The sequence below is a fragment of the Eucyclogobius newberryi genome, unplaced genomic scaffold (assembly GCF_026437365.1).
Source record: "Eucyclogobius newberryi isolate DKJ021-1_F unplaced genomic scaffold, fEucNew1.0.hap1 SCAF_21, whole genome shotgun sequence".
Taxonomy (NCBI): Eukaryota; Metazoa; Chordata; class Actinopteri; order Gobiiformes; family Gobiidae; genus Eucyclogobius; species Eucyclogobius newberryi.
In genome coordinates, this window is record NW_027315846.1 from 9,876,081 (window position 1) to 9,891,006 (window position 14,926).

At 38.6% G+C, this 14,926-nt stretch overlaps 1 protein-coding gene across 2 annotated transcripts in view; it reads right to left on the minus strand.

Moving 5' to 3' along the window:
• The window catches only part of sptb (spectrin, beta, erythrocytic), a 65,799-nt gene that overhangs the window by 20,234 nt on the left and 30,639 nt on the right, over positions 1-14,926 (minus strand). For both annotated transcript variants that reach the window (XM_072458205.1, XM_072458206.1), the window contains 8 exons: positions 13,862-14,621; positions 12,631-12,833; positions 10,193-10,283; positions 8,976-9,122; positions 7,404-7,673; positions 6,376-6,597; positions 3,178-3,267; positions 1,427-1,717 (listed from right to left, as the gene is read on the minus strand). In XM_072458205.1, the coding sequence (XP_072314306.1) occupies positions 1,427-1,717; positions 3,178-3,267; positions 6,376-6,597; positions 7,404-7,673; positions 8,976-9,122; positions 10,193-10,283; positions 12,631-12,833; positions 13,862-14,621 (2,074 nt within the window). The remainder of the gene's footprint in view (positions 1-1,426; positions 1,718-3,177; positions 3,268-6,375; positions 6,598-7,403; positions 7,674-8,975; positions 9,123-10,192; positions 10,284-12,630; positions 12,834-13,861; positions 14,622-14,926) is intronic.

Here is a 14,926-nt window from a genome sequence, read left to right on the forward strand (position 1 = left end):
TGAAGGCAAATCCAGCCATGTAATTATGTTAATGCATGCAGCGCTACGAGTGATTCTTCAATATGACATGCCCTGTTTGAATCATATTATAGAGAATCCCCTTAACAGTTCAAAAGAAAGCAAATTGCAGTTTCCTATTTTCTGTTAAATTTGCCTTTAGATTTGAAGATAATAAGATCAGAGATGAGGCCATTTGCATCGAGATTGTTCCATTTGCGCACAATGCAAGTGTATTATTGTGTATTTACTTCCCTTTGTTTACATGTTGTTTTGAGTGTGTAGCTCTGAGCCAATGTTGAGCAAAAAGAGAAAAATACTGCTTGATATTGAAACAAGCTGTAGCCATAATAAACCTGATTTTACTTTAATTTGCTCATGACAAAGACATAATAAGACATTAGGTGCATTACCAGGAATACTAATTACACACAAATGCCGTACAAAGGCTGGTTAAAAATTAATCAAGGGGACGCTAGTAAAAAGAAAAACTGGTGTGTTTAAAGGTATAAATAGGCTACTTTTATAGTACACACACTTTTTTCTTTGCTTTTTGCATTTTATTGGTAAAGTTTTCAAACACTTCTCTCTCAAGTGGAATCAACTCACTACACTACAAAGTTATTTAGACAATAAATGATATCTGGCTTATATGGGAGTTTGTATATTCATATTTTAAATACCACAATCCTGCCATGATTCGTGATTCAGAGTACCAACTTTTCCAAGCCCGTCTTGTGACATTTTGACTCAATAATGAAGCGATAGTGACGGTTCAGCCTGGGGGACGACTCCCTGCAGCTTCACCTGCGCAAACTGCACGCTCACACTGCCCTTCTCCACCCCAGCACTGCAGAAGTTTAATTTGATTTCAAGTCATTTTATTTTTCACCACCACCGGTGTCAAGGAAGAGTCCCAGCTCATCTTCTGCTCTGCATCTCCTCATTATTTCCTGCTGGGGTCTCAGTGTCAAACATAATAATATATAATCCATGTGTATATCATTTATTATCTCCTCTCACATATTGTCTTCATTTGAGTCTCTCCAGTCTCTCACATAAACTAATCTTAATACATTATAAATCCAATGTATTCATTATTTAACAATCACTGCATACTATTCATCATATGACATTGAACTTTCAAGTTTCAAAGGGATGCAAAGACAATACTCTTACATACAGTGCAATGATTCTGCTTTAAATGACAGTTTCCAAGGGATCTAGGGACTGAAATGTTTGGAAACTCCACGTGTAGGCAGCTATAGTGCGAGACCCATTCATTTTTTGCTCTGAACTGACAAAATTTAGATCAATTATCCAAGTTTTTAGAATGTACATTTAATAAAGTCAAAAAACGCCCATGAATTTTTGAACGTTTGCTTATTTTAACGTCCACTCTTATCCCCCCTCACGTCGACCTCCTCACCTTGGCCTTCTCGTCTGCGATCATGTACAGCTCCTTCTCCCCGATCCAGGCCTCTGCTTCGTCGGCGTCGTTGTAGTACTGCTGGGCGTGGCTGGACCCGCTGAGCCGCTCCCTGCGTTTGTCCATCTCGTCCTGCAGTCTGGCCCAGGACGTCTCCAGGTCCTTCAGCTGCTCCTGGATCCTGTCCGCCTCCGGTCTGCCCTCTGCACCCGCCGCCGCCTCCATCCTCCTGCCCCGCTCCAGCACCTCGTCCACGCGCGGCTGATGACCCTCGATCTCCTTCTGAAGGGTCTAAGGAGCATCAGATAACAGGCATAAATACTGCGTCATCTACTGTATTGTCTCATCTGTTTGCTGATGATCTACAGTTGTTTAAGAGCTCTGAGGCCCATGAACTGAGCTCTTTAATCAGCTGCTTGTCTCAAATAAAGCGATGAGTAACTGTGATAAAATGTGAATATATGATTATATTTCTGTGATGTATTTTATCTGCATAATAGTGATATTTTATCTGCATCATTAGTCTAAGAGAAAAACGGGTGTGTGACAAACTGCATTTGTGAAGGGGTCATAAAGATGGGCCCAGAATGTTGCCCCAGGGGGGGTTGCACCCCCCTTTGCAGGCTTTATCTCTACAGAAAAAATACCAAGTGCCTTGATGTGAAGCTGACCAATGAGAAATGTGACCCGCCTATTCCAGAATATCTAATAAAACCAACCAGCATGGGAAAAAACGGGGTGAGACGCAGGAGGATCACGCAGGCTGCGTACCACAGCTTGCGTGATCAGTCCCCGCGTTTTCTCCCATGCATGCCATACAAATGTCTGACATGTCTGTGTCGTTTCATATTCTAAGTTGAATTGTGTTCTCAATGTGTTAAGGAATAGCATTGGTGCATGTCTCATCCCAAGGACATGTTTGTCTAATTCCATGACAGTAACTGACAACAATCTCGGGCTGAATGAGGCCCTCATGATGTCCCTTGAACATCATTCAAATTATATTAAAAAAAGCACTTGAGATGCTTCTCTACGCTTTGTCTCTCTGCAGTTAGACTACTGCAGCCTCTTCACCTGCCTCAACAAGTCCGCAGTATGTCTAAAATTAGTCCTGACCCGTACAAACAGGAGGGCCCACATCAGACCTATTCTAACAAAATAGTTATTGGCTCCCTGTTTTGTATCGTGTTCTGTATCAATTCTCTAGCTTGCATTTATCCATTTACAAGTGTATTTATTGTAAAAATGCCTTAAAATTCATGCGTTCTTACTGTGAAAAGTACGAAAAAGTGAAAAAGTACAACTTTAAACTGGAGAACCCAAAGGTACCTTAAGTAGAACGGGCAAAGTACTATAATGCCACTGTGATGCCCTTTAATAATGAGGTATTTTTGTTAACATGCAGATATTGACCAGATTCAAATTCATAGTTTTAAGCAAATTGTGTATTCTTGAGGTCAGGCATTTATTTATTTACAATTATGAATACAATTTGAATTTCCAGTTCCAATATTCATATAAATTAAGCTTGTGAATAAACAATAGCACAACATTTTGCTAGTAACGGATCGATGAATCTAAAAAAACATTGGCTAAGAAACAAGGAATAATAATTTTTGTGGATATTTTGCTGCAAATATTTGAACATATCGGTGTCTAAAAGTGATTTTTTAGTGGTAGTTCAGCTAAAAGTAAGTGCATAATTTGGAGTTTCTTGTGACAGCGTCGTGCAGTGATAATGGGAACAGTACCTGGTTCTTTTTCTGCAGCATTTGCACCGTTTGCAGGTTGTGTCCGTGCTCCTGTGACATGGCCAGGGGCATCCTCTCCTCAACCCACAGCTGACGGACACAACAAGAGCAATACGTTACACAAACTATACAGACTACACGCGTACAAATATATATAAAACCTAAAACTGCAGGTGGGGATTTAAATCATGAAAGGACTATTGAAAATTTAAATCAAAAATGGGGTTTCAAAGAAATGCCAAACTGGATTAGTGAGAACATTGTCTACATTACAAAAAATAGCTGATTTAAAATATGAATTAACTTGAGTTGTTACGTTTGGAGACACTTAAACGCTCTATCTTATCATAACAAGTTAACTTTTCTCACTCACAACAGCCAAAATATACATTAATTCACTGGAAAGACAGAATTACATTATCACCCTACTTCCTATTTGATTATCTGTATTTCCTAATTCATTTTCATGGTTAAACTCACACAGTAAAATAATTCCAAAGTTTGTCATGACGTCTTTATGTGTATTTATTGTAATTTGTGTCATTTATTTGTGTTATTCGTGTCGTGCTGTCCATGTGTTTTGTCTTTATTGTGTATTATGTTTATTTTAAGTCAGTAAATACATGTAATAATCACATGATGGTGATAATTAAAGAGGACAAAAATGTGGTACTTTGGCAGTCCATTCACTTTTGTGCCATTGAACCTCGACTAAAGCATTCACAGACACATTTAGCACATTTCTATCTCAGTATCGCTCACTTCTAGGTACAGCTGGGAATGAGAATAAAGACATGCTATTACTTGAAGCTAGCCCATTACACAATGTCTCAAAGCCGCTCTTTCCTTGTCATCCTGCCTTTCATCCTGCCTTCACTGCAGTGGATTTAGACGGAGAAAGGCATCGGGGATTACAGCTGTAACTCAGAAGCACCTGCGGAGCTGATTTCACACAGAGCTGCTGGACTTACTGTCACACAACCAATGAATGAAAACTGCATTTAGAAATTAATAAACTCCAACAGGATTTAATGTCAGGCCCGACTCAAGCTGAACGGGTCGATTTTACTGAGGCTTGTTGAGAAAGCAGCATCCACCCACAGTTCTGTCTCAATAAATGTAGTGTTAATAGGGACGAGGCGCAATTTCCACAGGACAAAACATGATTGAGTCCATGATAAAGAAACATCATTTACATTTATTTTATATTTTTAGATATTTATATATAAACTGTATATATTTTGACTGTCCATGAGGAGTAATATATAAAAGAGTAAAATATGAACATAGAAACAAATCTGAAATATTTTGTTTTGCAAGATTTTGTGCAATAAGTAAATACAAGCAGCTTGTCCCATCTGTAACTGTGAAACGACACAAATAATCTTCTCCCAGCACTTGGTATTTTGCAAAACAACCTGAGTGTATCGTGTTGTAGTGTTTCAGTGGATTTAAATCCTGAACAACTAAAACAAATTTTTATAGGTAATGCCTTTAAATTATGCCCGTGGCTGGAGAGCCGCGGCGCGGTCAAATAGCCGAGCAGTTTCAGGGACCGCGGAATTTCCCTTATAGCCTCATGGCTAACCCTAACCCTAACCTTAACCTTAACCTTAACCTTAACCCTAACCCTAACCCTAACCCTAACCCTAACCTTAACCCTAACCCTAACCCTAACCTTAACCCTAACCTTAACCCTAACCTTAACCCTAACCCTAACCCTAACCCTAACCTTAACCCTAACCTTAACCTTAACCCTAACCTTAACCCTAACCTTAACCTTAACCCTAACCCTAACCTTAACCTTAACCCTAACCTTAACCTTAACCTTAACCCTAACCTTAACCCTAACCTTAACCTTAACCCTAACCTTAACCCTAACCTTAACCCGGCGCGGTCTAAAACGGCGCTATAACGCGGTCATATAGCGGCGCAGTTTCAGGAGCCGGCACAAAAATAACATGGCAGTTTCGGCCGCGCGCCGCGGCTCTGCAGACACTCCCTTAAATGATACTACTATAGTGATATCACTTTTGTTTGGTGCGTTTACAATGTCCAGGTTTGGTTCTGGTTTGAGTCAAGTTAAGTCCAGTTCAGTCCAGTTCAGATCAGTTCAGTCCTGGCCTGGACGTGGATGTGATTTGTTCCTGTTCTACTCCTGGTTTAGTCCGAGGTTGGGCTGCCACTAACAATCATTCTAATAGTCAACTTGTCAGCGATTATTTCTTTGATTAAAGCAAATACACACCAGAGCGTGGTGACAAAAAGAGAAACACTGCACGGGGCAGTGTGAGAAGAGAGTCGGTGGTTTGAGCAGGTTAGAGTTAGAGTTTAGTGAGCGATGAGAGTTTTCTGTGCACAGAGAAAAGCAGGAGCAGGTGCTTGCTCTGCCTCCTCTGCAGTTCTCGTGCCGCTCCTCCAGATTTACAGCGCTCATCGTGTCGGTCACAGAGCAGAGATCTGTCTGTACTCACTGCAGGTGCCCGCTGTGTGCACGCTCAGAAAGTAACGGAGGCGCCCTTTTGTGCCTCACAAAGCATCTCGTGTGCACTCCAGTCAAACAGTCATTTTTAGTGTACTTTGAGACATTTTAAACAGGTTGAAATATGGTGACTGAAGGCTTCTAGATGGAGAATATCTATGAATAAAGTATAATCATTTTTTTTACTTTGTAGAAAAAGCTTCAGTTGTAGTCATCTGGACTCAGTTAGAAAAAATAGACGTTTCGACTCTCATCCAAGAGTCAAAAAATCAATAAAAGAATTTAAATTATTTTTTTTCTAACTGAGTCCCAGATGACTACAACTGAAGCTTTTTCTACAATGGAACACGCCTGGACAAATGAGGGATTACACAACATTTTTTTTTACATTAATTTAAAAGTATAGAGATACAAATGAACTAGGTAATTATTGCATATGCTCTTAATATAATTGTGGCATCAGAAAAGAGCAATTTGAAACATTTGGAACACTGTATACTTTCAGTTTAAATGGATGTCAATAAGTTGAGTTCATAAAAGATTCATAAAACAACTATTCAGGTATTTTTGCATGTGTTTATTCAGATGATGTGATATAATCAGTTGTCATCGCTTACTCCTGCTATACTTCATCCTGAATATTGACATATTACTACTTCTCCGACATTCATTATTCATTTTGAGTACAGTAACATGTATGTTTGATTCACACTCACCAGCTCATCTGCCAGGTCCCTGTAGAACTGATGGACGGCTTTCACTGCCTCCAGCTTGTCCTTGCGCTCGGCCAGAGGAGCGAGGAGCTGCTGGAACTCCGCCCTCAGGTTCTGCTGCTCCTCCTCCAGAGCAGGCTGGTCCTCTTTGCCGCCGTGTTTCCTCACCGCCTCCTGCAGCTCGTCCAGCTCGCGCCCGCGGTCATGCACCTGGTTCTCTGTCAGCTACACCAGCGCGAGGGGGAAAGATAAATGACCTTTCAAAAGTCTAATCAAGATGTAGATTAGGCTGATTCAAAGCCACTCATTACCTTTTAATAACAGTTTTTTTAGGGTATAAAGTGTAGCCTTTGTGAATGATTTATATTAGCAGTCACCAACTTAAATTTAAATCCGTCCAAGGCCAATGACACTTGACTACAATGCAAATGATTTTCGAAATGACATAGTGGAATGTATAGTGGAACGTTTCCTGTCTGCAGCTGTTAGCCTCCATTGCCACTGATTAACGCTTAATATTACAACGTTTTTAATATAAATGTGAATTATAGTATTACACTGATAAATAATTCTGTATTGTCAACTCATCTGTGTAATGTTTGTGTGATAACTGCATGCATATACAAAAAATATATAAAATTAACTCAATATTGTGAGTATCAAATGCTCATAAAACATTGACATTTCAAAATTATATTCTAGTGTTCAAGTCAATTTAAAGGCACAGTACGTCATTTAACAAAACAAAACAAAAGACTAAAGCCATAGCATGTTCTGTTTGTTTTTTTATATAGTTTTATTGCACTAAAATGTATGATAAACTGTGTCTTGACAGTGAGTGAGCTTGCATCTCCACAAACCTGACTCTTACTCTTCCTCCTGCTTGTGTCTATGCCATTAATAACTTTCTGTTTCCTTGAGCGTTGCATACTGTGCCTTTAACTTCTGTACGTGTAATTTTTGCGCAGCATATATACCTCACAACATACAGACAAATATAAACACACTGTAGATTGTATGTTTCCTCAGACCTGCTGTTTCTTGAGCAGGATGTTGGCCTTGGTCAGGTCCCTCACGTCTTCCTCTGCTCCGCTCTTGAGCTGTTGCTGCAGCTCCTTCAGCCACTTCTTGATATCGGTTAAACTCTGGTCGAAAAGCTCTGAGCGGTTTGCGTCGAACAGGAGCCGGGCCTTCTCCTCGGCCGTGGACTCGAGTTTGTCCCACAGCTCGTGAAGTTTGGCCAGTCGCTCCGTCACGATGGGCTCAAACTCAGGTTTAGACTCCATCAGCTCCTGTCCCTCCTGAGGCAAAGGTAAACACATGAGACCACAAGGGGTTTAGCATAGATAAACAAGTACATGGCGTACAGTTATTTGTTGTATTTTGTCTTTTGTTTAACTTAAAAGCTTTGGGGTAATTTTTCCTAAAACGCCCAATTCAACTAGACTCTTTGTGGAGCTGGGACAAATAGGTTTTCAATGTTATCTTTAAATTTCTTGGGTAAATAAATGTACGGTGCTAACCGGCTTTTTGGGGGGATGGTCTGATCTGTTTGATGGGTTTGAACATTTCTTAGATTTAGGGACTTGCAATAAAATAAAATAAAAAGTCTAGGCATAATCAATATAAAAGACCATATTTCAATCTATTTTTGTTTTTGGATTTATGGGTTTGGTGTACAAACTAACAAGAGTGTTACAGCTTTCTCTTTAGGTTTAACATGTCCCGCAGCTTGATAGTTTCTATCCTTGGTGGACAAAAAGGAATAAATTAGTAAAAAGTCAGAGGGCCCGCCCCAGGGCTCACCGCCTCTTAAGAAGTTCCATGAATTTTTCAAGGTAAAAAACAAAAACATTTAGTTGCACAACGTGCTTTTAATTGTCTAGGTAAATAGCCTGGTTGTGTTGTGACAATAATAACATTTAAAACACTTAAATTTGTAATCCTGGTGTCTGTAATTGAAAAAATTAAGTTCTGAACTAGATGTATGTTTATTAGGGTGATTATTAATTAATATTTGGTGATTATTTTAGTTGTCAATAACTGAAACGAGTATTCTGTATTCTGTACAGAATTATCAACCAAATAAAAGTTGAAAAATTGTGACTGAAGACTTCTAGATGGAGAATATTTTTAAATAAAGTGCACAATTGATGAAAATGATTTATTATTTTTGGCATTTAAATGTAATAATCCCACGGTGTTATAAACAGGTCTTTCCATATGTGTTTTAGAGTCTGGATAGTTGCAATAACGATGATCAAAATACAACTACAATCATTTTTTTTATAATTATTTAAGTATTGTTGGGCATAATTTTATTTTATTTACATGCGCCAGTTTGTGTGTAGTGATGTCATCAATTAAAACAACAATTTGTAGAAACTCAATTTACTGACATCCATTTAAACTGAAAGTATGCAGCATTCAAAAGGTTTCAAATTTTCTGATGCAACAATTATATTGAGAGCATATGCAATAATTACCCTGTTCATTTGTATCTCTATTTACTTGCAAACCCCATTCTGAAACCATTTCCCCGAAGTCGAACTATATCTGCTACATTGAATCCTTTCCAGTCTGGTGCCCCGTGAGCCGCTGACCTGATCCACTTTGTTGAGCCAGTCCTTGTTGGAGGTGAGCTCAGCCATGAAGGCCTGGTGCTTGAGCCACTTGGAGTGAAGGTTTCGGGCTTCATCGTACGACGTGTCCTGGGCCGTCAGCATCTTCTCATTGATCCACACAGTCAGCTGGAGAGGAGAGAAACAGGTCAGATCTCTGCTTCGGCCGCTGCGTTTGTACTTGCCACATCAAAACTGGGACTAAAGATGGGCTGGACACGGACTAAACCAATACCAGTGCATGACCACACCAGGTCTACTGCAGGACTAAACCAATACCAGTGCATGACCACACCAGGTCTACTGCAGGACTAAACCAATACCAGTGCATGACCACACCAGGTCTACTGCAGGACTAAACCAATACCAGTGCATGACCACACCAGGTCTACTGCAGGACTAAACCAATACCAGTGCATGACCACACCAGGTCTACTGCAGGAAGGCTTAAACACATTTAGTTATTTTAAAGTCTTACCATGTTGAAGTAACATTTTACAGTAAATAGTTGTACCTTGTTAATGATGTAAAATCAAAATTACAATATGTTAATAATGTGTCTAAAAAGACTGCAAACATATTGTATCATATAGGAAAGGGGTGGGAATACATGCAATACTTTTCACCCCCTTTCAAGCTAAAAGTTTTGTTAATTATTCTTCAAATATGAACACTATTTACAATATGTATACAACATAACGTTTATTCATATTGTACTGTGCTTGAAACATAAACTTACATTTGTAATCTTTATTTGACTTATTAAATCTTCATATCCTCATGATTAATAAGCCAATCCAACACATAAAAGATATGTGCATAACTGGAGTAAAATGATCTATCTTAAATATACATTTAAAGACAGAAATAGACAAGGCTGTCATAGACAAGGCACAGCTACTCACTAAAACGTCCCAAATTGACAACGATAACAAAACAGAACTTGGCAAAGTCAAACCAACCGCAACATTGTAAATTTGCGAAAAGGTGACTTTTTGGAAATTGGATTTACATCTTTATCGCTTTAGCACGGGGCAATAGCAATTAGCCAAAAAGGACCTGATGTGCAAAGTGAAGTTATAAATTAGTATGAAAAATCCAGTTTGACGCAGAAATGATTCAAATAAGAAATATTACCAACGCTTGAAGAGTCTAATTGGCTGGTGATTAGATGAAAAGTAAACTGTATTTCAACTCACGTCTTGAGTGTTTTGGAGGAAGTGCTGCAGGTCGCGGTTATCTTTGAGCTTTTCTGAAACCTCCTGGGCCCTGCGTTTGTTCTTGTCCTGCCTGAAACACATATAAAAAACATTCACATAGATAAGTTCAGTAGTTTAATGCATCGCTATAGGTGTTTGAGAGACTTAATGATCTTTTGTGTGCACTTTTAACAGGCAAAACATCTTCGAACCCTTTTGAAGCTAATGTACAACCATTGTATACTGCCTAAAGAGTGTACTTTCAAGATTGTATTTGTTTGTCTGATACTAAAGAAGTGTAAAATGTATATGCAGTAAAGGACTGAAAGTACTGTCCACAAATGACTTGATAATGTAAATAATGAATTTCTAAATGTGCTGCTTCCACTTGGCCAGGTCGCTCTTCGTTAAGCTAAACAAGTTTTAATGTGGTTAAATAAAGGTCAAATTAGTTTTTAAAAAGAAAATGTCCCAGAGCAACTGCAGTTAACGGCCCCTAACTTAAAATGAAATGTTGGATTTTGTTTGTTTTGTAGTTTCTTGGGAACAGTCCTAAGCATGGATAAATAAAATAGAAGAAAGAAACAATATATAACAGGACAATCAAAATAATTCATAGATTTCAGCTTCCTGTTTATAGGCAACATTTTGAGGACTTCTGACCATTAAAGAATACAATATTTTGATATGTAATAATTTCTATGGCAACAGCGCTCATTTTTCATCACTCTGAAATCCTAATATTCTGTTTTGAATCACATATTGTTTTACGTTCCACCGCATCGCTGAAGCACATTGTTAGTTTGTACATTTTGTTCACTGGCAACAAAGCTTTTTTTCTTGTTCTGATTCGAAACAATCTAATACAGTGGTTCTCAAACTGTGGTACAGGTGGTACGCGAGCTCCTTCTGGTGATACGCGGATCTCAGTTCAAATATTTCATGTTTAATCCACATTTCTGTCATTTGGGTTACTCCTTGTGCAAGTGTGTAGTCCTGCTTTAGACCAGGTTTAGATCTGGTGGTACTCAGAAACACATATACTTTCTGAGGCGATACTTGGTGTAAAACATTTGAGAACCAGTGATGTAGTAGCTCTGTCTTTGCTGTCTACTTAAACACAAAGGAGTTACACACCTTTAACATGATGCACACAGATGGAATCCCTTTGTATGCAGTACACCTGACATAGCAACATAAAAGTACACACGGCCCTTTCTCGGCCTCACTTTTAAGAAAAGCTCTCACTTAGGGATCAATAGCCATTAGAGTTGAGCTGGTCTATGTGGTCTATGAGGCTGGATGTGGGAGTTAATGGGAAAAGTGCCCCCTGCCTTTCTCTTCTGCGTGTTGTCGACAGCCCTGATACAGTAATCAAAAAGCTGTTATCAAGGATTGGTGGGTTACAGGGTGAAGAGTGAATATTTTCTACATTAGACGAGGTTTTGTGGGAAAGAGGGGGACGTTTTCTAGTAAATACAAGTAGTTCAGAGGAAGTAGAAAAACAATTGCACCAAAAGTTTTAGAGGAGCTGGAAAAGCTGTTATAGTGTTTGTTGCCAAGAACATTTCAATATAAATGAAGATTTAAAGTATAATAATGTTGGGTCGCCATATACATTAGGGTGGGAGATATTGACTATTCGGGCTTTATTATGGGAATCAATCAGAAATGAGAAAAAACATGTCTGAAATTTTTTTTTTTGTTGATGTAAGTATTGAAGATGAGATAAGTGAATGGGCTTTAGAAATTAAACAGAAAAGTTACATTTCTTTCACTTTTGTAGCCTTTTGAAGCTTTTATTAGAACTATATACCAGTACTAAATATTATAATGTTGTATTTCCAAAACAAATATTTAAAAAAAATATATATATACATATATATATATATATATATATATATATATATATATATATATTGGGGCTTCTACTAGCATAGTATTTTACAGTATTTTACCTTTTAGACCATATTATTAAACAATATCACTTGTTTTTTTTGTTTTTTTGATTTTTTTGTATTTATTGTAATCATTGTATTCATTGTGTTTATTGTATTTATTTCATTTATTTCATTTATTTCATTTATTTCATTTATTTCATTTATTTCATTTATTTCATTTATTGTAGCTATTGTATCTATTGTATTATTTGTTATGTTATTTTTTGGTTAATATTTAAACAACAAACATTTGTGTGTGTGTTATTGTTCACTCAAAATGTGATTTCAAATGCATAAAAGTGTGTACTTATTACTAAGAATACTAGGAACTTGAAAGAAATACTGCAGTGGTGCGGCAGGCTAAATAAATCTAGTGTTGATGTATTTTTCATGTGGCAAAGGGGAGCAATACTGACAGACCGAAAGTGTCAAGGTGGGATGTTCTAAAGCACATTTGCTCTGGTCAAAAGTTTGACCTGAGCACAAATTCTCACTGACCTGTCGCGAAGCGAGTCCATCTTGTCCTGGACTTTGTTGGCGTACAGGTTGTCGGCGTCCACCAGCCTCTGTCCCGCCTGCACTGCCCAGTCAATCTTGTCGTCGTTGGCCTCCATGGTGCTCACAAAATCCTCATGTTTCTTCAGCGCCTTCTCTGCCCCCGCCAAGTTGTCCGGCTTGTCTATGTGCGCCAAAGTGTACTCCTGTGTCCAGTACAACCACATTTTGAAACGTTAGGACGGAGTAAACAGGAAGAAATACTGAAACAGACAACAAGATGTGCTTCTGATGGCTTTTGGAACCAACAACGCCGCATTCTTCCCCCAACACATTCTTTTAAACGCCTGGGCTAAAACCAACCCTAGAATTAGTCAAGGGGAGGGACAAGTTACAACGGGCTATTTACCTAAAATTTACATTTAGGTGGAGTGTGCAGTGTGCAGTGTGCAGTGTTTGCACTCTGCTCATCACAGTCGCCCTAAAGGTGTTAGTCTTTCGAAAAAAACAATTTAAGAACTTGAAATAACAAATCGTGTATCTGTATCTAACTATATTGTATTATTTAATTGAATAAGAATTCGAAAAATCAGATTTATATGGTACATTGTACATTTTTCCTCAATATTCACTTTTTCTCGCACAGAGACATGCAGAGCAGCCCTTAAAGTAGAACCTACACACACCGAACTTTACAAGCTTGTTTTTAAAAAGATTTTGACAGGATTTGTTGATATTATAAATAACTCATTATATTTTTGACACCATTTTCAGTAACTCAAATACTAAATAAGATATCCCAAATTCCCTCTTGAAATGTTTTTGTAAATGTCAACAAAATTAAGCGACAAACTTTTATAAACTTCTCCTCTTTCAAAAGATAATATTCAGTCAGACAACAATTTACTTTTGTAATCTGAGTCTAAATTGACAACATTCACAGATTGTTCTAATGATTGAATACTGTGAATGATCCCTCTACCTATATATTAATCATTTAACATACATTCTGATAGTTATTTGGAGTTAACTCTTGTATTGAAGGAAGGTCTAAGGACAGGGAAAGTTATTTATTTGATTATTTCCTGTAAATGTTGGTTAATCTGTCTTTCAGTGACCAATTTCTAACTTTTTGTTTGTTGAATCAATCATTTTTTAAAGTCTTGCAGTTGTGCTTTTAGTCTCTTCAAAAAAAAAAAGAAAACAGAATCTTCCCCATCTATCGACACAGTACCTGATTGTTGAGTATGGCCTCGACTGCTTTAGCGTCCCTCAAAAACTGTTGGAATCCAAGCGCCTGGTCCAGGAAGTTCTTACGACTGTCCCACATCTTCTGCAGCTCGGCCCAGCCTCGGTCCAGCCCCTTCAACTTCTTTTCCAGCTCCTGATACTGCGGATCATCTTCCTGCCCCGCGGTCACCTGGAACCCCGTGTCCCTCACTTTGAGGTAGTCCTCCTCGTGGTTGTTTATATCTTCGCGAACTGCATCGTGGAGGTTGAGCTGCTCCTCTGCCTCCGGCAACTTTTCGGGCATATTCTCCGACGCCACTAGTTTCTGAGTTTTGAAAAGCCAAGACTGAAATTCGTCCATATCTTGAAGGAAAGTTTGTAGCTTGCTAACTTCGCCCAACGAATCTTCTCTATCTTTAAGTGTCTTTTTAAGCATGTCCCAAGCGTTGTTGAGCTCTCCTTTGCGAGCCAATATATCTGAAGCGTTGTCGGGATGGTCCTGCGCCAACTGGTCCGCCTCGTTTCTTAAAAATATCAGCTTGGCGTCGATGGCGGCTAAATCTCTCTCGATGCCGAATAGTTTTCTCTGGATGGTCATGACGGCCTGGAGGTCGTTGCCCAGCTCCTGAGTGGACTCGATGAGCCGCGTTTTGTCCTTGATCCAGGACTCGGTCTCGTCGCACTCCAGCCCGTAGTTGTGGTAGCTCTGGGCGGAGTCGATCTTTCTCTTCTTCTCTTCCACCATGGCCTTGAACGCATCCCATCTGAGAAGTAAGTGTAGAGTTCACGATTGGCTGTTTGAGTCCAATGTCAGATGCAGTTAATACATGTAAAGTACTGTGGTTTTAGTTCAAGTGGAACTCAATGTTTATTGGCTGTTCAAGTCATAACAACATATTTTTACTCGTGTTTATAATGCTGTGTTTTTTTATTGTTACATCTGAGTTCAGACCTGGTTAAGTTCTAGTTTAGTACTTCTTTGGTCTGGTTGTGGACTAGTCTTAATGTGTGTTCGAACTTCATTCTGATCGGATCAAAATTAGCATTAAACTGACTAAATTTATGAATT